The sequence below is a fragment of the Tiliqua scincoides genome, chromosome 8 (assembly GCF_035046505.1).
Source record: "Tiliqua scincoides isolate rTilSci1 chromosome 8, rTilSci1.hap2, whole genome shotgun sequence".
In the NCBI taxonomy this organism is placed as follows: Eukaryota; Metazoa; Chordata; class Lepidosauria; order Squamata; family Scincidae; genus Tiliqua; species Tiliqua scincoides.
In genome coordinates this window covers 30,904,641-30,926,441 of record NC_089828.1, presented here as the reverse complement: position 1 = coordinate 30,926,441, position 21,801 = coordinate 30,904,641, and the positions used below count along the sequence as shown (strand labels likewise).

Sequence of the window (21,801 nt, the reverse complement as noted above, 5' to 3'; positions counted from 1 at the left end):
GGCTATTTACTATATGTATAGGGCTGTTCAGTTCAGCTGCTGTATGAAACCTTCATGTTCAGAGACAGTCTTATCTCCAACTACCACTTGCTAGATGCACAAAAGGAAAGGCTGCTGCCTTCAAGTCCTGCCTGGGGGCTTCTCACAGGAGCATATGACTGACCCCACTGGAAACAGGACACTAAGGGCACAATCCTTATGTCAGTACTTTTCAGCACTAACACAGTAGTGCCAATGGGACGTGTGCAGCATCCTGCAGTTGGATGCCACTCACAGAGGCCTCCTCAAAGTCAGGGAATGTTTGTTCCCTTACCTCAGAGCTGCATTGCCCTTATGTCAGTGCTGGAAAGCACTGACATAAGGGGTTAGGATTGCAGCCTAAGCAACAAAAACCTTCTCATCTGCTCCACTTGGAACCCGCACCCAGGCATAACATTACCAAAGGGCTCTAAGAGCACAACCTTCTGTATACAGCTCCTGTAGAAAAAAATGTGTAGAGACAAACCCAGTCTGCCTGTGTTCCTAAAACAGCATGAAACAGACCTTGGGGAGCAGGGCTGAGAAACATTCTGAAGAGTTGCTCCCAATCAGAACAGGCTGGGCTGGTGATAAATTAACCAACGTCAAACTATTGGGATGAAGGCATAGCTCAGTAGCAGGGTTTCTGTTTTGCATGAATCTAGGTTTCATCTGTGGAATCTCCAGTTGAAAGATGGAGATCACTATGTCCTCCAGAGAGCCCTGCCATGATCAGGATCTCAGGTACTATTTGCTGGGAAAGATCTAGCTATCTGAAAGAGAAGCTGCCTGTTCATATCAACAATATGGGCAAGAGAGACAAAACTGTTTGACTCAATACAGTACAATATACAGATGAAGCCACAGCTTGGTGGCCACAGCTTGGTGTACATGCACAACTTGCAGAAGATCCCCTGATGAACCTTCAAAATATCTTGAGATCATGTATCTGAGATGGAAAAAGGCACATGCCTGTCGGAATCACCCTATTGGCAATTGTGGGCCATATTGTCTATAGGTTTTGACCAGCTGTAAAGGCAGCTTCATGTGTGATTGGGGCATAACTGGTGCAATGGAGCACATCTTGACCCATTTCTGCCCAGTTCATAGGTGTACACATTTGGTCCCTGTTGCATATATGCAATATTAGGCAGAAACTGCTTAAGCAATACACATCTTCTCCACTTATTCTCACTGACACAAACGTTTTACATCTGTACAACTCTTAATCACTGCTTCAAGGGGTCTAGGGAAGTGGTCTTCAACCTTTTTTGTGCCACGACCCCAATAAATATATAATGGATGAGACTGGGGATCCACCATCAATCCTACCCCCTTTCTGGGACCTGATCTGCTAACCCCTGCCCCATTTTCCACTACTTCATGTCTTTATGACAACTCTGTGAGGTAGCAGCCTGAGCAGAGCCAGCCTTAGGAGCTACAGGGCAAGACAGTGAGAAGAGGCTGTGCAGGAGTATATCAAGAACTCAGTTTTGATACGGCAGTACCATTATTGGACTGGATCCAAGCCCTTTCTTGCACAGGCTTGGAGAGTTTGTCATGACCCCCAAAATGAGGCTTTGTAACTCCATTGGTGTCCTGTCCCACAGGATGAAGAACACTGATCTAAGGCACATCTAATTCTGCACAGGATCAAGATATTGCCAAACAAAGACAGGCTGAACTTATGTGGGTAACAAAATTAAGAAAGACTTGGCTACATTTAATTAAAATGTCAAATATTTGCTTTCTTTGTCTTAAAAGACTTTTTATTGGTTTTAACAGCAAAGCAGGATTAGCTACTGAATCACCCATAGTTTGCTGATAAAAGATCCTGCATCCCTAACAAACATTGGTTGAAATGAAAATTACAGTATGGGTAGCATATGGAACTCCCTGACACATTTTAATGAAGTGTCCAGTAAAGCAAGCGATATCTGGCACTTTCTCACTTCAGTTTTGTCTCAAAAGCATCTCAGCAGAGAAAATCTTAATGAGACAGAGATTTTCTGCCTTTCAGCATCCGTCGGAGAATCACGTCGATCCCGCTGGCTGAACGGATACGCTTGATCCAGCCGTGTTTGTGTTTTCGCTTGAGGTTTGAGGGCTGGTATTCATTCCCGCGGGCTTTGGTGCGGATCTGCTGATGGGTCCATGGCATCATTGGCCCAGGGAAACTCTGGTAAGTCCCTGCAGCCTCCATTGACAAGCAGGTCCGGAGAGGCCATCTCCATAGTGGGATGAAAACAGAAGCCATCCTGTGCTGGAAGGGGATGGAGGCAGCAGCTCGCTGCATCAAGAGGCAGGATCTGGGGGAGAGACCATAAAAGAACAGATGTGATTTTGCTTAGCTTTTCAAATTATGTGGACATTACTTCTCTGTTTTCATATTATCCAGGAGTGAGACACATTTTTCGTACGCAGAGCTAATCTTATTTATTAATATATACTTACCTGCAAGGGAAGGGAAGACAATCTGCAAACACCAAAAAGCGCTCAGTTCCTTATTACCTTAATGGCAAGAGTCATTACTAAGCAGATGATCAAATGCTCTTTTATTTATCATGACTATCTGCCTCACCTGACATGGTGGTGGTGCTTTTCGAAGGACTCCAGTAGGGAGGCTCTGCCTCACCTGACATGGCGGTGGTGCTTTTCGAAGGACTCCAGTAGGGAGGCTCTGCCTCACCTGACATGGCGGTGGTGCTTTTCGAAGGACTCCGGTGGGGAGGCTCTGCCTCACCTGACATGGCGGTGGTGCTTTTCGAAGGACTCCGGTGGGGAGGCTCTGCCTCACCTGACATGGCAGTGGTGCTTTTCAAAGGACTCAGGTGAGGAGGCTCTGCCGCACGTGACTTGCACGCCCATAACCTGCACAAGCCAAGAGGCAGAAGTTCCACTCTACTGAAGCACTCTGCGCATGCTCAGAGGCTGTCATTCATAAAGCAACCTGCACAAGCCCGAGGTCATGCAGGCATTCACACCAACGACCAGGTGGGCACCCCCTAGACACGATCAAAGGCTCTTTATTTTTCCAGCATCCCTTCATCAGTGGCCCATTAAACCCCCAGATCCCCCCCACCGTGCACGGCCCCCTCCACGCCCTCCATTACCTGCCCCTGGCAGGACGCCCAGGCTCCCTTCTCTCTTCTCTCAAGGGGCGAGGCAGAAACGCGGGCAGGCTGGTGTGTGCATCCCAGCAGGCCCATCGAAGATGGCGCAGCAAGCAGGATTTTGCCACGCGGGATTCTGGGTCACGTAGTTTCCTTACCGAGTCCATTCCCGCACTGCCCGGCTTCCCCTCTAGAGGGCCCATAGAAGATGGCGTAGGCAGGACTTTGCCGCTTGGAACTCTGGGTGGCGTAGTTTCCTCGCCGAGTCCATTCCCGCACTGCCCGTAGCGTAGAGGGCCCATCGAGGATGGCGCAGTAGGTAGGACTTTGCCGCTTAGGGCTCTGGGTGACGTAGTTTCAACACAGAGTCCAGTCCCGCACTGCCCAGTTTTACCCTGTAGAGGGCAGCCATTTTGTGGGCGAGACTGCAGAAGTCAAAACAGCGCTCCATGACGTAGACCTCGCCTAGTTTGGCCATCCTCGGCTTCCATACAGGCAGCCGTTGGCCAATGACTGTTATTGTTGTTCTCACGCCCCTCTGCCTAGCAACAAGGGGAAGGCATCTGTAGAATAATATATGGCAATACATAAAGCACGTTATATACTGAATAAAAAAGGACTCACCTTATTTTCCCTGCTCTCCCTCACACGAAGAAGAACCAGTTAAGGAGATCACTGCCAGCCTGGTAGTACCCAGCCTGCCAGTGACCTCTCTAAAAACTACGTCCCCCGACGTATTTTTGCGACTCCTGCGCATGCGCAGTAGGAACGAACGGTAATTAACGGCTCTCGGGCTACCGGAAACGACACATACAAATATTTGCACGTAGACCACATTTATTTGTGCTTTACACTCCTTATATAATTGAATCTAAAGGTATGGAATTGAGAAAATAAAAACAAATATTAGATAATAAAAAGAGCGCAGAATCTTTTTGAAACTACATTGCCCGGCGTGCCTCGCGGCAACCACATCACCTGCGTCCACGGAAACGTTCGGCCGTGAGAGCGCTGCAGTGGTTTAAACTACACTCCCCGTCATGCTTTGTGAGGCTGCGCGTAGCGATGACGTCATGACTGAGGAGGCGGGTGAGTGGAGGGAGGCGGGGCTCGCCTGATGAGTGGGCGTGACCGCCTAATGGCTGAGGGGGCGTGGCCGGGAGAGCTAGCGCCGGAGGCTCCCAAGATGGCGGCGCTGGCTGAGCGGAGCTTTTCGCTGTCGTGCGGGCGGCTTGGCCGCGGCACCCGCGTCTCCGTCTTCCACGTCAAGCTCACCGACTCGGCCCTGCGCGCCTTCGAAGCCTATCAGGGGCGCAAGGTGGGTCGGGGAAGAGGAGGGGGCGGGGCGTGCGGAGGGGGCGGGGCGAGGAGACCCCCTTCTCAGCCGTGCAGTGGGGGGAGGGCATGGCCGTGATGGACTCTGAGGAAGAGGGACCCTCTGGAGGCGCCTGGGGCGCTGCTCCTCCCGCAGAAGGCGGTCTGGAAGGAGCCCTCTGGACATGGGGGTGCGGTGGGGAGGAGAGGCAGGTGTGTGTCCCAGTCCCATTCTGGGGACGTCTCCTCTTCTCAAGCAGATGGCCTGTGAAAGACGGGAGCGCCCCAGAAGCAGAGCCGTTCAGGGAGAGGTGGGAGTGCGCTGTGGAAGGGAAGAGGCTTTACTTCCCTGCGGCTAGACGAGGAGATCCTTCCGCCCCACAGCCCCCCCCCACACACACCTTCCCCCCACAGACCAACAGACACACCTTCCCCCCACACACACCTTCCCCCCACAGACACACCTCCCCACACACACACACCTTCCCCCACCCCCCACAGCCCCCCCGCAGACACCCCCCCACACCTTCCCCCACCTCCCACAGCCCTCCCGCAGACACACCCCCCACACCTTCCCCCACCCCCCACAGACCAACAAACACCTTTCCCTCACACAGGAACAAGTGTCTAGAAAAGAAGGTGCCCTAGTAAATGATGCTTGGAGAAGAGTATCGCTGAGGTATTGTGGGAGGGGGGAGCCACCTTTCCTTAAGACTTTATAACCTTGGAGGAAATGCCTCCCCTCCCCTTTTGAAAACAGGTGGCCTGGATAAGATGGGAGCTTTTCCCATGTACCCAAGTACAAGGCTTGGGGGAATTGAGAGCGATTGTGAATAGTGTAATAAGGAAAAGGACTCTTCTCTCCCCCCCCCCCAACTGATTGCAAGGAGATTCTTCCTCTCCACCTACCCAAAAACTGGGCTTGGAAAGAAGTGAAAAACCCCAGATAAGGATGGGAAGGAGGTGGTGTGGCATGGAGGTATGCCCTCCTTCCTCAGGTGATCTGGGAAAGAAGAGAGTCTTCCCCCCCCCCCCCCCCGCATAAGTATAGGTGTAGGAGAAAGGTTTGAAAGGATAATAGTCTGTGATCAGGGTGCCCAGAGGAAAGGTAAATGTCTCCCAAGTGCCAGCCTGGGAAGAAATGCTCCCCTCCAAAATACTATAATGGGAGGGACATGGCCTGGTGAATGAGGAAAAGCAGACTTCCCTCCTCCCACATGCAGGAATGTCCCCTCCCTTTTACTACAGGTATTCTTACACCCATAGAAGGTAGCAGAGAACTGGAAGGCTTCCTATAAAGGGACAGCAAACAGTGGTGGGGGAATGGAGGGGGGAGTTTGAGCAAAGTGACATACACCCTGGTTGGAAGACTGTGAGGAGCTTCCACGGCCCCTCCAAAGTGTGAAAAAGAGAACCTACACACACAAGAAGTTTAAGGAGTTGGAGTGGAAAAAAGGTGCAAAAATGGAGAGAGAAGCTACATGAACTGAGTGTGATAAAGGAAGGCTGGTTCCTATACACCTGCATACCCTCCCCCAAATACTCCATTCCACCCTGTAGAAAGGAGCTTAAAATGGAGGGACATCATCAGAGGACTCTCCATGGAGGGGATGCCAGCCCAGAAAGGGAATACATGAGTGACCCCTCAGATACTTGGGGAGTGGTGGTAGTAAAATTTAGGAGAAATAGGAAGACAAAAGTATATGCTCTGAGGCTTAAGTAGAAAAGGGTATCCCCCAGACCAAGTGTTTCCTGCCAACAATGCCCTGCAAAAGACTCAAAGTCCCTTTGTAAATTTTGGGGTGGGGATGGGAGTTACATGACTTGAGAGTCTATGGAGAGATTAGGCTCTCCCCAGCTGAGAACAGTCACTCTCCTAAAGAATGCCCTAGAAGAGGGAATACCCAAAGTTGAGGGGGTGGGTAGCTCTCCGCATGGCAGAGGGAGAGTTGAGGGAGCTTTCTTCACTTGGGGAGGGGTGTTGGGAGGGAAGAGCTGAAGTTGCAGAGAGACACACCTAATGATACGAAAAGTGGGGAACCTTTAGCGGTGCTGTAGATAATACGGGAGCAAGGAAGCTAAGGTTATTGAGGCTGGGAAAGGAGTTTCTCAGGCTGAGAGAGGTTAAGTGGGATTTTTACTCCTTTTACTGTCCCCTTCTGAGGAGAATTGAACAGAGGAAGGGAGGCTAGCAAAAGAGCTGTGGGGGTGAATATAAATAGGAACCTCCTCTTCTGCATGTCACCTTTGGGTACAGAAAGGGTAGAGTCTCCTTGCTTGGAGAAGAGGCCCTTCATTCAGGATTATAACTGGAGAATGTTTGGAAAAAAACCCTCTGCTTGGGGCTGCCGCACAGGGGATGGAACACAAAGCGAAAGCAATGATGAGCCCCTTATATGAGAGGAAGTGCTTGGCATGGGGGCCCACAGTTTTCATGCTGTGCTACTGGGGTCTTCAATTCTCAGACTAGAAACAAATGAGATTAGCAGCATCTTGTTGGGAGGTAGCTTTGGAAATAGATGAACTGGCCAGTTAGTGCCCTTTTACTTTGAGGTTGATGTGTTGGGGGTTTTGCTGAATACTTGGGAGACATGTTGCCTGATGGCTGTGTACCTATCATCGTGAACCCAAGAGAGGGGCTTTGGAGCACTTTACTCTTTTTTGGCTACTTTCCTTTGCAGTATGGGGAAATTGCTTTGTTTGGACCTACCAGCATTCAAAACCAGGCCATCGCGGCTCTCTGGATTACACAGAACTCTTCCTCAGGCTGGATATTTGCAAGTAGAAAAAAAGAAGAAAAAGATGGTTTCTTTGCCATTGAATTCTGCAACATCTGGGTATTCTACAGCTGCAGGCTTCTTTTAGTTGTAAGACGAAGAGAGGAAGTTGACACTTTGCATCAGTTATAGAAACCTCTTTCCACCCTTTTTTTCCTCTCAGTCCTCCAGCCTGAGAGTCCTGTGTAATTCAGAAGCTCATGTCTTGGATGAGAAAGGTTGCCACTGGTATGTGATGCACTTGAGGTTAAATGGCTTGTTTGGGGCCTGTTCATCTAGCTCCTCTTACCGCTCCAAATGGAAACGCTTGCCCTCCTTCATACGGTGTTGCATTATATAGAGAACAGGAACCGTGAGTTTTCTTTGTGATGGTGGAAGGATCCGTCTCTCTGCAGCGATGAGGGGCACCAAAGCAGAGCTGAAACTCAGATGAAGGGTGGGCAGCTATTTGGCTGGTCGCCTTCTTGAGCTTTCTGCTGCATTTGTCATGTTTTGGGAACTTTGGCAGTGGAGATTTTGTCTGGGATTGGAGGTGTTCATGTGCCAAATGCTGGCTCTGTTTTGGTGGTGTCGCAATGCTCCTTGGTCCATTAAACCCAGACTCTTGGAGAAAAGCTGGATTAAGTCAGGCCAAGTAGAAAAATGTTAGCCTCTTGATAGTTGGGTTCTGGTGTAGACCACATGAATTGTGCAGGTTTTTAGAAAATAAAGCTGGCCATTTGAAGTGGGCTGTTAGTAGTCAAGATGTGGACCTGTTTACCGTTAGCAACCTGAGGGTGCTCCGGAGACTATGTCATGGCTCTATTTTTAACATGGGGTGTGGGTTACCCGAACTGGGCCTCAGCTGAGCTGGGAAAAGGAGGAGGTTTCTTGCTAATTACAGGCTGAGACATTGATCAACTTAGCATGGGTTTGTTACAGCAATTGCCTGTTAATGAGTGTTTATCAGCTGCAGAAGTTGGGGCAGCTGTAAGAGACTCACTTGTGGGGTGTGTTTTTGGATACAGTTCTGTTCAGTACCTTGTCAGAGGGAGCATGTGGAATAGACAAACTGTAGAGAGGCGTGTATTTTTCTAATTAAGTCAGAAATAAATATGATTCTTCACCTTCTCCCCAAAATAAAACCAAAACTTCTAGCTGACTTATAGGATTGGTTGGCCATCACGACAACTCCATTTGCAGGTGTTAGCTAATGCAGCTCGTGAAACATTGGAGGTTCCAGGCCCATGAGGAACTATGGTGGTGTGTGTGTTTAAGATAGAGAGAGAGACTGTCTATGATCTTAGTATCATGAGTTGCCTTCTGTATATGGGGCCTTTGGTCACAGGGCCATCTGGGTAAGGTGGCCTGGCCCATTATGGTCTCACTCCTTTTAAAACTGTCTGTTGGTTTACAACCTGAAAGTCGCTTGTCAGCCTGCACTGATAAGGTCTTTTTCATGTTATGTTTTCGAAGTGTATGCCTAAAAGTATATGAGCGATTAGCAGGTGTTTGAAACACGCATATCCTCTAAGTCAGTGGTACTCAGACTGATGGGTCGCGACCAACCAGTTAGTGTAAAGGTTCCCCCATCCTTTTAACAGGGAGGCAAGGGCAGGGATGCGATCCCCAGGATCATGTGGCTAAGTGGGGAGGGGGTGCTTGTATTTGCAGCAGGCTCCAGGAGGTGTGGGGAGCCCTGAGCAGCCCTCCGCAGGCCTTCCTGATGCTTGGAATGTGAAAAAAGCAAGCGCAAACCATTTCCAGTTTTGCTTTGCAACCAAGAGGTGGTTTGCACTCACTTTTTTCCACATTCCAAGTCTTGGGGAGCCATGCAGAGGGCTGCATGGGGCTCCCCGCATCTCCTGGAGCCTGCTGCAGCCCTAAGTACAAGCACCCTCCCTCGACCCCCTTAGCTATGTGATCCTAGGGATCGCTGCCTTTGCCTCTCCCCCGGAAAGTCTGGGAGTAAATCTCCCAAAAAGTTTGAGGACCACTGCTCTAAGTATACTCTTGGGTTGCTCACCCTGTTCACCAGAAATCCAGGCTTATTGCTCTGATGTGTGAATCTGCTGTGAGAGGCTCTGGAAAGAGTGTTGGGTTTGAACTTGAGAGCCAGAATTAATCCTCATGCAGTTGTGAAGCTACCTGTCGGTGCATTGTTGTTTGAGTCTGACGTCTCAACAAGGAATGAGCTCGTTCACAGCATGGCCTGGGAGTCTTCTTTAGCCTTTTCTGCGTCAGGCAAGAGGATGTTGTGGAGATGCATGCGATAAGGAATTATCAAGCACTGGGAAGAGTGTCAGAAACAATGATTCATCGCTTCACAACTGAAGCAGCTCCTGAGTTGCAGTAAAGTTTAATCCACATTTATTCATTTTTAATTTGCACACATGCAACCGATTTTATAATCACTCCAGGTAGCTAAGAAAATGAGTTAAAAACAGGATAAAGCAAATCACAAACATCATAACACTTTTTTGCTATGCTGTTGATTAACAACAAATAATACCTTGTGGGGGTGTTGATATGCATTTACTGTACTGAATATGTCTAGCCTTGGATTAGGAGAAGAGGAGTCGTTTTTAAGAATTGTGGCAGTTTTCCCAGCTCTCCAAAATGTGCCACCTCTTCTTGAATGGCCACCAACAAGCTTTGCAAGCTGGCCTTGCCCATTCTGGAGTTGTGACATGCTGACAGCTCTGAGATGCCACTAGATGCATCTGATTGGGCAGTTGCATGCGTGTATAGTGATCTGTCTCTCCCAAGGAATAGATCGGTTCGGCATGAGACCAGGTCACTTCAGAATCTGGGCCGGATTCTGGTTCAGGGCACTGGATAGTTTCTCCTCCACGTCTAGGAGTTTGATAAAGTTGAATGGGGCAAGGAATTGTTCTATTGTCTGTGTGCAGCCAGTGCCATGATGCTAACTCTCCCCCAAAAAAGCAGGGTTGGCATCTGTGAATGTGTAATATCCTCTTGGCCAGCCCCACCCTATACTTAAAACCTTCTCTGACAGGTCTCTGTCCTGCCTTCCCTTGGGAAACCTCCCAGGAGATGGCAGTTCTGCCACTCTTCTCATGCAACCGGGCAGATCTGAGTCTGTCCCCAGTGAAGTGCCTTTACTCCTTTTGCCTGCTCACGCCAAGACCTATTGTGACAGTGATGCAGTGTCATCCCTGCACCAGCCCAAGGGTTGTGACATCCTGAGATGAATCGGTCTCTGGACAGTCAACATGGTAAGGAAGTGTTTTGTTTTGGGACGTGCATCCCTCAATGACAGTGACACAGGCTTGTTGGGAAATTCTGGATTGAAATCTTGCATTGGGTTTGGTGGGAGGGCAAAGGGGCAGTTGCGGTCTGCCTGCCCTTGTTTTACCCAAAGCTTTTATGACATTTCCAAATCTTGCCACTCAAATCTTGGATGTGACAATTCAAACTAAAAACTTTACATTTCACCTTGAAATTCCAGTGCTTTGGATTCCTTGGCATGCCTCGATGTGTTTTTGTCAGGTGACAGCTGGTGTAGTATAGTTGCTGAGAAAGTGAGTCATGAATCGCGCAGTCCCCAGTTTGAATCTCGCCTTTGCCATGAACTCATTGTGTGGCCATAGACAAGCCACTTCCTCTCAGTCTCGGTCTTCCCTTTCTGTAATGCGGACATAATAATATTCGCCTTACAGTGTTGGTTGTAAGAAGGTGATACATTTGGACACATGAAAGCACTATACAAATGCTGTATTATGATTATTATTCACTCTTGTTGGTCATCATCTGTCAGAAATGTTGTGTGTCGGCTATCTTAACAGTAGTAGATTGTGATGCTTCCTCAGTATATCCCATGTTTCCATTGCCCTTCCCTTCCTCTACTGCTCCATCTGTTGAGCTATAGATTGTAAGTCCCTCAAAGTAGGGACCAGTTCTTATGTACCTTGTAAACACCATATGCATTGCTGGTACTAGCTATAAATAACTAACTTGATGCACACTAGACCAGGCAATCCAAAGCACTTCTTTTGTTCCATCGCTACCCCCTGCAGCATTCTTGGTTAAGAATTGTTAATTTTAGATGTGATATCCTAGCTGGTGTGTGTGCTTTTTACAGTGTTGACATGTATATTCAACGATAACACATGGTGTTGTGTAGTGCTTCTTCCTACGTGTTCCTTACGACAAAGCATCATCTGCCAAAAGGTGGGGGTTTCAGACTATAGTTTGATCAATTTCTGACCCCTCCACACAGCCTTGCAGATAAGTCGCTACTGAGCTCTTAGTCCTCAGAAGCTATGCTTCCTATCCTGCCTGTCCGCACATACCTGTTAGTCATTTGTGACTCATTGGCAGCCGAGAAGAGCAAATGACACAACTCTTTCTCTCCAGTTTACAGACTCTTCCCTCCCTGCTTGGCAATTCTTCCAGCCCAGGTCTGTGCACGTATGCTCAGAAGTAGGTCCTGCTGTGTTGAATAAGATGTGCTGTCAGTTAAACGTGCATAGGAATTGTTACCGTAGTGGCAGCCCCGGGGCTTCTGCAGACTTGGGACCATCCTTGTAAAATGCCCCCCCTCCTGCAGGGCCCTGCCAGACTGCCAAACATGATTAGAGGTGTTCTGAGGGCCCAAGAGGTCATGGATAGTTCCTCTGGTCCTCAGAGCACCTTTGGATGCGACTGGAGGATGGGGGAACAGGTTCTGCTGGCAGGCTTCCTGGATGGCATGGCAGGGGAGCAGTGGATGGTGGTGACAGCCTGTAGCTGTGCTGCCCAGGAGCAGTTGCACCCACTGCCCTCCCCAGGTACGCCAGTGGTTGCCATTGACAGTTGGTTGATGAACCCTTAACAAGCTTTGGTTAAAAGCATGAGCCTTGTGCTCACCACTTTGAAGATTAAGCCATTTCTGCCCAACGTTGCATATACACAGCAGGGATTGAATGTGTACACCTGTGGGCCGGGCAAAAATGGGTTAACTCAGCTTTAACCTAGTAAGCCCTCCACAAGCCAATGTGGAGATTACTCACCATTTTTACAGGGTTGTTGGAATGGTGACTGAGGTATTACAATAGACTGGTTACAAGGCAATCTTATGCATGTTTACTCAAAAGTGAGTCCCACTGTATTCAGCGGAGCTTACTCCCTGGTATGTATGCATAGAATTGCGACCTTAGTTTGATACAGCAGATACAGCAGGGAGCCTTTTGGCATCTTAAAGACTATTATTATACTTCATCACAACCTATACTTCATCACAGCCTTATATTCTGCAATTCAGGATCTAACCAAGATCCTGGGAATCACAGAGAGATCATCTTAGGATTCTTGCTGTTGTTTTGTGGAGCTGAGTTGGTGTAATTTGCTCAAGGCCAAGAATGTCAAGGTGTTTCTTTAGACTTCTAGGCTCTTATGATGATGATGCTTTACAAACAGTGAAAGAACAAGTCCTTGCCTGGATGGGCTTACAATTCAGATACTTACACAAGAGAGATAGCAAAGAAAAGGAAGGGAAATTGTGGCAAGGATAAAAGAATAGTGTAACTATGCATCCTAAGTTTAAATTGTAGAACAAGGCGCAGATGAGGGATTGAGCCAGAGGTTTTATAGAAGAGGTATCCAGCTCAGCCTCTTGCTTTCCATGTAGCCAGCCAGATGTCTTCGGGAAGCCGCCACAGTCAGATCTTCAAGGCAAAGCTTTTTTCCAGCATGTTGTATTCAGGGGTAAGTTGCTTTTTGAATTCAGGGGCTCCAAATAGCCATCTTGTCTAATAGACTATAACAGGGTGACCAAACTGTGGCTCACAAGCCACATATGGCTCTCTGACATATAATGTGCGGCTTGCACAAATATGTTGGCTGAGCCCCTTTTTGCATCGCAATTAATATAAAAGGTAAATAAAAGATTTTCAAACTTTATAATTATTTACCGGGTATGAACTGAGAGTACACTGGATTAAAATATAAATAAGGTGAGTAAATATATTTAAGAATTTGAATGCTTCTTATGTATTGTGGCTCTCAAACATCTGAAGTTTATGTGGCTCTAACATTAAGCAAGTTTGGCCACCCCTGGATTATAGTCTGCGTGAGTCTAATAGACCTCTAATCTTCCATTTAGGTATTGCCACATTTAAAACCAGCCAAGCCCATGTCTGTTGCCATGGGGTGAAATGGCCTCCCAGTTCACAAAAGCTTCTAGCACTAGAACTCTATTAGAGCCCATGCAACTTGTATGTCAAATGGCTTTGAACTCTGTGGAAAATCCCTATATGCATAACCAGGTATTGTTTAGAAGAAGGATTAATCTTGTGTTTGCGTGGGGGGGGGGACACATAGGAACATTCTGGTCCTCTCAAGTTCAAAATGGCATTTCTGCTCAGATTGTTTCATTTTTTTGTCTACAGATTTGTCTCCTAGGCTCTTCAGATGACAGAGGGAAGGATTGCCTATAATTTATGTCTAAAACGAGTACAGTTGCTAGGGGATTCAGCAGCAAATCAGAAAGCTATAATGTGATCTGTCTTCTCCACATGTTGTTGCAGTAGTTGGCCTTGGTTTTTTTGGGGGGGGAGGCGGATAGAGAAAAAGTGATTGGATAAGGAATTTTGATCTGAGACAGAACTGCTGGTAAACTTGACTGAAAGCAGTTTACCGAGTGTGGAAGTTTGATTTTGCTGGGAGGTGGGAAGCATGCCAGAGAGGGACAATTTTTGTAGGTTCTCTTGAGCCCTGTTCATGTGACCATCCACTTCAGTTGTTGAGCGCAACCTTTCACCCAATTCTGACACCCTGTTGCGCTAAGACAAGATGAACTGAGGAAGAGGCAGAGGTTTTTACGTGGACTGAAGAGACTTGTATCTCACATGGGGAAAACCAGAGACCTTCAGGCCAACAGGACATCTCCCAGGTCTCTGGCAGTAATACGTGATGTCAGGCAAGGAAAGGGGAGGTGAGACAGACGTCAGCACCGGCAGCCAGCTAATCCAGGCAAGCGGAAATCTTTTTGGCTGGCCAGCAAACAAAAGAGGAAACACTGGAACGCATCGTGCTGTTCTGGGAAGTTCAGCGTCTTCCCCAGCTGCGCAAGACTCTTCACAGAGTGCCCAGACCCCAGCTGTGCTTCTGGAGGGACGTCAGCACTCGGTCACAGAGGGGAAGGGTTTTCCACTGAGTCTGGTCTGAATGGGTCACGTTGGGAGAGGGAGGGCTTCTGGGAGTGATTGGAAGGAAAGGTTTGGGGTCATTCCCAGAAATGCGATATCTGCATGCCTGAAACTGCTCGTATAAGAACCAATTAACGACTTTGCCCAGTTTCAAACTCCATTTTTTCATGGAGCTTCCAGGGTCTGAACCTGAGTCTTCTGCATATGATCAGCCACTGAGCTATGAATGCTCCTGATGAGCATTATAGTGGTCTTACTAAGTTGGTCCATTTTCCTATCCATGTATTGTGTGCTCTGACAAGCAGCAGTAACTCACAAGTCCTAGGCAGAGAATGGCTTTTTCCACCTGAGAGTCTTTTAACCAGAGATACTGTTGGCGCCATTGGACCTTGTACTGGTCCATTTTCTAGCCTATTACTGTCTGCTTAGAGTGGCAGTAGACTCCAGGGGTGTTCCTTCCCCTTCTACCCACGATTCTTTTACTAGAGATTCCAGAGACTGAAACTGGGGCCTTCTGCAAGCAAACAATATTCACCACCACTGTTTTTGCCTTTGCCCTGGGAGCTAATGTTGGGTAGAAGCCTTTGAAGTGTTGCTGGGTGTATTTTGCAGAATGCCAAGATAGGAAGAAAGGAACCTACACTGATGGATGGCAGGCGGATGGAGCGGCTGGGAGCTAAATTGAACCTCCATGTCCAGGGCAGTCTAGCTCTGAATCGCATAAGAAGCCGCAGCCAGAAAGGGCTGTGGCCTTCCTGCCCTGTTTGAACTTCTCAGAAGCATCTGAATGGCTACTGTGGAAACAGGATGTTGGACTAGATTGGACCTTGGTTCTGATCAAGCAACAGGATTCTTATATTCTTGTCTCCAACACAATACTCCACCATTTCTGAAACCTCTCAGAGGGAAACGCTGTTCAGACAAAGCAGCACCAAATTCAGGTTGGGATGATAGGCCCAGTGAGGAATGGGCCTATCATGGGAGAAAAAAAGGGGTTTTCCCCCCTTTACCCGGCCTACAGATGGATCTCTGAGGATTCAGACTGACATTCAGTCCATCTTTTACCTACTCCTGAGCTGTGCCATTTCAGGTTAGGTCTTATATGATGGCATGTGACCTCTTACAGAAAAGGTTCTTTGCGTGTAGGAAACTAGCATGGCAGGAGAAAGGTGTGTAGCCTAATCTTCTCCTTGATGGGCTGGTATTCTTGGTGCAGAGAATGTTTGTACATGAAGTAACACTCCATCCTCTGGGCTCTGTATCCACAGCCTGAAATAGTACAGCCCAGATATAGGTCAGAATACCTCTATGAGCACTAGTATCATGTGTTAACTGATGACGAGAGGAGGAAGTCTTCAGTTCCCTCAGGATCCATTCATTCCTTCAGAGTCTTTGCTTTGATGTGATGCCCTTAGTAGCTGAGTTAGAGCCCCATTCTCTAATTTCTGAGATTCCTGGCATTTCCTACATGCTTTCAACTTTTGTGATCTTGAGAACTAGAATCTTAGAAAAAAAGAATGCCAAGTTCTTTCAAATTAGTTGCTGGAAACAGTCCTGAAAACTAGATTCTGAGGCAAATGAGGCCCTCCTGCATCAGCAAAGAGCGAAGCAGGATAAGTGAAACTTTGGGTAAAAGCCATACTGTGTGTGTGGGTATAGGGGACCCCTCCTTCTTTTTTCTTTCTGAATTGGCTTGAAATGATGGCAGGAGGTGGTGGCAGGCGCAGCCCAATATGTAATCCTGCAATAACAAACTGCTGGTGTGTACAGCTCAGCTGGGACCAAGTAGGGAGCCTGTAATAACAAACAGTGACCAAAAATAAAGTTGAGCAAGGAAGTGGGTTTTGGTTTTCAAGTTTTCCCAGAGTTATTCTCTAAACACGGAGGCTGGGGCAACAAAATCTGCAGCCCCTTCTGGGTTAGTATGATGGTTTAGAGTTTGGGGTTGTTGTTTTTTTTGTAAAACTGCTGCACACTGTGAATTTGACACTGATGAGAAGGGGGCATGGTTTGCATGTCCTCTTAACAGTGGAGAGCAAGAGTCAGACCTGGTGGTTTGAATTTGGGACTTGATCTGCTTAATAGATCTGTTCTTAATGATGGGCTGATTTGCCTGGCACTACCTTGTAACTTCTCCCTGTAAGGTGTAGATGTTTGGCATCTCGGCCCCTTGAAACAGTTCTGATGGGAGAGGAAGGTACCCTGAAGGCCCTGGCCAGACAGGTGATTGGTAAGAATTGGAACTGGATGTAGGTTCAGCATGTCCCTGTTTTGAATCCACCCACGTCCTTTTTCTTTATGGGGCGGGGGGGGGGAGAACAGGAGATTCAGGAGAACCAGCCAGGAAACAGAAAATAAAGGACTTCTTCACCAAATGAATTAGGTTCTTGTGGAATTTACCGCCACATGGTGTTGTGATGGCCTCTAGTTTTTAGAGACTTTATGGTGGGGGGAGGGGGTAGAAAAATTTGTGGTGGAGGGAAAGAGGTCTGCCAATGACTTGGTCATGGTGGCTACATAGAGCCTCGAGGTTCAGAAGCAGTCTACCTCTGAATACCTGATCCTGCAGTACAGGCAGCAGGAATGGCAGCTGCATTCATACCCTCCTTTGCGGTGTTCCTAAAGGCATTTGGCTGACCACTCTTGGAGATAGTGTGCTCAGGTGGATGATCCTGATCCAGTAAAGCAATTGTGTTCTTTGCATGCTTGGCTTCAGCTCTCCTCAACCAGGAATTTAAATTGATAGGAATGATATGTCTCCAATGACACACAATTTAGTAAAATCCTGTAACCAGACAAGACATGCATACTCAGACCTACATTGGTTGGTTTATTTATATAGCTTGCATAATTTGTGGAAATGATAGAATTCTGGGATTTATTTCTTTTAACAAAGACTCCTCAGCCCTCTCTTTGTCCTTGTTTCTAAGTGCCAGTTCTTGATGTAAAGATTTCTGATCCAGCAGCTGCACTGTTTGTTCTAAAACAGTCTCGGGGAATCCAATGGAGCTCCATTTCTCACTCGGCTGGGCTCATTCAAACCATCAATGTTTACACACAAGTCTGTAGCGCTGCTCCACGCCTCGCCTCTTCAGTCCTGCCCTCTCTCCTCTGTGCCAGGCTCAGCTTTCTTCCAAACGCTAGAAAGAGTCCTGAAGCCTCAGAGTCTCTGCCAAGAACCAGCTCCTCCTCCCTCTGTCCCCCTCCCCCCTACACATCAAATTTCACAAGCCCTACCCTGCAAAGCATAAATTTTCTAAGCTGTGTGTGTTTGCTGCTGGCCTTGGAGAGTTATTGCAGCCTGGAAAAGAAGACAAGCACAGTTCCTGGCTCTTGAGAATTGCTCACACATGAATGCGGGTACTGCTAGTCCACAAGATACTAGTCCTCAAGAATGTTTACTGACATACCTGGTGTGTGTGTGTGTGTGTGTGTGTGAGAGAGAGAGAGAGAGAGAGAGCGCCTACATGTGTATGTGTGAGACTAGTTTGCATAGTGGCAAAAAGACTGATTTATTCTTAAGCTTTCTGTTCAAATCTCCTCCTGGCCATGCTCTTATTCAGTGGCCTTAGACCAGCTACTCTGTCTTTCCTTCAGCCTTAAATTCCTCTACTTACACTTCAGGGATATTGATCCTCTTCTATCCCACAGTACTATTGTAAGGTTTTCTGATGTATGTAAACTTCATTGAATGCTCATATATGGTGGATCATTACTAAGTATTTCTTTGCTTTTGGCTTGGAGTGCAGTTGTCTTGTGGCTAGTTCAAAATGCCTTTTGCACTTCTGCACCTCCTTACTGCTATAATCCTTGCTGTCTTTGAGGGTCCATGTGGAAAAGCCAAAGGAGGCCTGGCAACCTTTGTAAAGTTCTTTTCCTAGGAGCATTCCATCTCTCATTGAACATAGCTGCTGGGGTCAAAGGGAGCGCCATCCCAACTGTACCATTTTTGTGGGCTTCCCAGAGGCATATAGATCTCCTTTGGAAAAGGATGCTGACCTTGATGAGTAAGATCCACTTAAGACCCTTCTTATGGAGAAGTCTGTTGGCAGCTATTAGCTATTAGAGTTATATGGAGCCTCCATGCAGAGGGGCAGTCTATCTTTGGGAAGGGTTGTTGCTTTCCTGCAGCTTACAGGCTTCCTGGAAGCATCTGGATGTCTGCTTTTGGAAACAGGTTCATGGTCTCCGTGGACCTTTGTTCCCATTTAGTAAGGCCACATGTATTAGGCACCCCTTAACTCGTTGCTGTATGGAGGAGGAGGGGGGTCTGTATGAGAGCTGTGACAACAATCCTAGCATCTCCACCTGCAGCAGCTTGCGTTGCACCCTGCCTGCACAACGGATGCACTTAATATGCACATCTAAGCAGGCACCTCAGCTACAGCCACTGTTTTTCCCAACAAACTGGTCCGGCCTCCTTGTGAATCTGAGACCTGAACAGGGGCTCAGCAAAGAAATCTCAAAAGCTGGCTGGCTGCTTCCTCAGCCATCCCTGCTGGGGTCTGCTGTGGGAAACTCCCAGCTCATTATCGCTTTGCTGGCGTGCACGGCGACACCTGAAGAGCACCGGAGTGCCTATTAGTGGCAAGTGTGTGCCCTGCCATCTGACCCCTGTGCCTGCACTTCCTTTGGGTCCTGCTGTTGCCACGCCCCACAAAGTCTCCTGGATATTTTGCACTGCGCTTCTCTCATTTCCCCAAGAAGCAAACAATTCATTATAGTGAGGAAGAGAAGCTGCTCTCTCCTTTCTTGCTGTTGCCTTGTTGTGGTCTTGGGAAGCATGAGGGGAGGAGAGAAATGTGAAGCAGTGCTACTTCTGCCCCCAATGCCTAGTTCACCAGCCTGTATGGCAATACTTTTTGTGGTCTGTAAAGGGAGGGGAGAGTCAAACCATTTCCCCTCTGTCTTAGCAGTGCTGTGAAGGCCCACTTCACCTCGGGCCTTCTTGATTTATTACCAGAGAGCCTGTGGGAGATTTCAGCAGTTGCTCACTTAAAATCTTGAATCGAGGGCTAGAATACTGCTGTGCTGTAATTCTTTTTATTACTGCTACCGAGATATGCAGATGTAAGCACACCAATTATCAATAAATAAATCTGTATGTAAGAGAGAATATAGTATATGGGCAAACATTATTTTGAATTTTGACATTCCTGGGGCTGACTTTACTGAAGAATTAAATTTGTCACCTGAAAAATTCTAAATAATTCTGCATAATGCTGTTAAGCTGCAGAATGAGGAGAGTAAATATGTGGCGTAATTTTGCAGGTTCACAGTCTCCCAGTGTACTTTTTTTTAAAGTTACTAGCCCTCATGGTGGTCAAGTTAGCAAAAGATGGAGAACTTTCTGCAATGTGTTAGCGGTGTTTCAACCTCTGTTTTGCTGGGGATTAAGGAAAGATGTCTTTGCCTCTTTACAATGTCTCCAGATTGGGGGGGGGGGATGAGATAATAGAAACCATGGCTTCTGCCCCTGTGGAGATAGCTGCATCTTTAATATCATGCTGCAATATGCTAATATAGAGAGATAAATTTGGACCTTGATGTCATGAACCTCTGTGTCTAGTGAACTCGCTGGCTTCTGTCTGTTGCAGAGGTATCTCAAGGGGGACCTGAGAGCCCAGTTGTCAGAGTTGTTCCTAACGAACTGAGGGACTCTGTGTCCCAGGTCTCTTGTGGCATTTGCAGAGGTGCTGAAACACATCTTGCTCTTTATCTGTTGCGAGTCCCTGCCAGAGAGTTTGCAAATCTGTTTGTATGTCACCTAGCCACTTACCATTAGGGCAAACTAATTTCACAAATCACTAGACCACAAGAAATAAAATAAAGTATAATAAAATATGTTCTTGCTAGCCCTTGTAGCCATATATTTGTGATTTACAAAGCATGTACATTAAATAAAGTTTCATAAGCTTCTCTGGTCACCCAAGTCTATCCTTGCTCACCGCAGGCGACTGTACTGCAGATCTTAGCGTATCTTAGTTTATGTAGCTCAGTTCTAGGTTCCCTGCTCTCTCTGCTCCTTCACCTTTCCCAGCTAACTTTCTGTTCTGAAATGTCAGATGAGAACTTTCAAAAAAGAAACTAGATGCCAGGGACTTTGGAAATGTTCTCAGAAACCCAACAAGCAGAAAAAATAATTTGGGGTTTTGTTTTTTGGTTGCTGGTTGGAGGCCAGGGATTTTTCCTCTGCAGCTGTGAAAGGAGAAGTTGCCAAGGGGGTGGGGGGGAGAGCGCACAATGGGCTTCTGTAGGGGGGAGGAGCAGTGGCGGCAGCAAGGTCTTATATGTACTTCTCTCGGCTCCTTGAAAGGGGCATGAGGTATCAAAAGTGGAATCCTGAGGAAGGATTGGTGCTTGCAAGTCCCTTCTTGCAGAGAAGCAGGCTCGAGCACACACACCCCCACTGTGATTTTTGTACTGTGTGGTTGTTGCAAACCTCAGCATTTTTCCAGCCTGAAAGGAGAGAGATAGGGTGGCTTTGCATTAGGTGCATTGAGTTCAGAATCCTGAGAATGTTGGCTTTCAGGATTTTTTTTCCCTTCAGAAAATAAGATGTTTCTAGCTTTCATGAAAGACAGAGCAGCTTGAGAGCAGACGGGCAGTGTCTGGGCAGCTCTCAAAAGCTAGAAGAGGCAACTAGGACTGCAATTCTATGCATGCTAACCTGAGAGGATTTCCTGCTACAGACAGGGAGTTGGACTAGATGACCATGTGGTTCTCTTCCAGCTCTATGATTCTGTTTAACTAAATGAGACTTGTTTCTGAGTAGGCCGGCATAGCATTGGACTATAAGTTTTTCAGGGGCAGGGGAGCTGTGCTATGCAGTATGACTTCTTGCGTTGCCTTGATCAAACCAAATTGAATTTACCTATCAGCATCCTGTTTTCTACAGTGGCCTACCAGGTGCCTCTGGGAAGCCCACAAGCCAGGCATGCAAGCTGTAGCCTTCCCCTGTGATTTGTCTCTCAGTACCTGGTATTCAGTGGTAAGTTGCCACTGTATATGGAAACTCCATTAGCTACCATGGCCAATAGGTGGCATCCATGAACTTGTCCCTCTCATGGCTAGCAGAACCAGATCAGATGTATTCCAAACAAGCTGAGACTCTTGGGGGAGCTAAATCCTACATGTACCAGATCTCTGTGCTTGCATGGCATGGCAGAAAGCACCTGGCCGTCCTGGGTAGGGAGAGAATCTCTCAATTGAGAGGTTCCATTCTTAACTATCAAGGCTAGTAGACAATAATGGACTCAGTTGAGCCCCAAAGGAGTGATATTGCTATTAGAGCTTGCTTTAAGAATGTCTTCTAACTTGACTAATCTCTTTTTTTTTTTTTAGGACTCTGTGGCTTTGAGGCCGTCGATTCAGTTTCAAGGAAGCCAAGGGGTGAGTAAAAGGACCATATTTGATATAAACTTTTTTCCCTTTTATTAAACCCAAGGG

The 21,801-nt window shown here is 47.3% G+C and overlaps 1 protein-coding gene across 1 annotated transcript in view; it reads left to right on the top strand.

Moving 5' to 3' along the window:
• The first annotated feature begins 4,311 nt into the window (after positions 1–4,311).
• The window catches only part of ELL (elongation factor for RNA polymerase II), a 40,672-nt gene continuing 23,182 nt past the window's right edge, over positions 4,312–21,801 (top strand). Inside the window, exons 1-2 of the mRNA XM_066636247.1 lie at positions 4,312–4,449; positions 21,697–21,744. Coding sequence (XP_066492344.1) covers positions 4,318–4,449; positions 21,697–21,744 — 180 coding nt within the window. The 5' untranslated portion in view covers positions 4,312–4,317. The remainder of the gene's footprint in view (positions 4,450–21,696; positions 21,745–21,801) is intronic.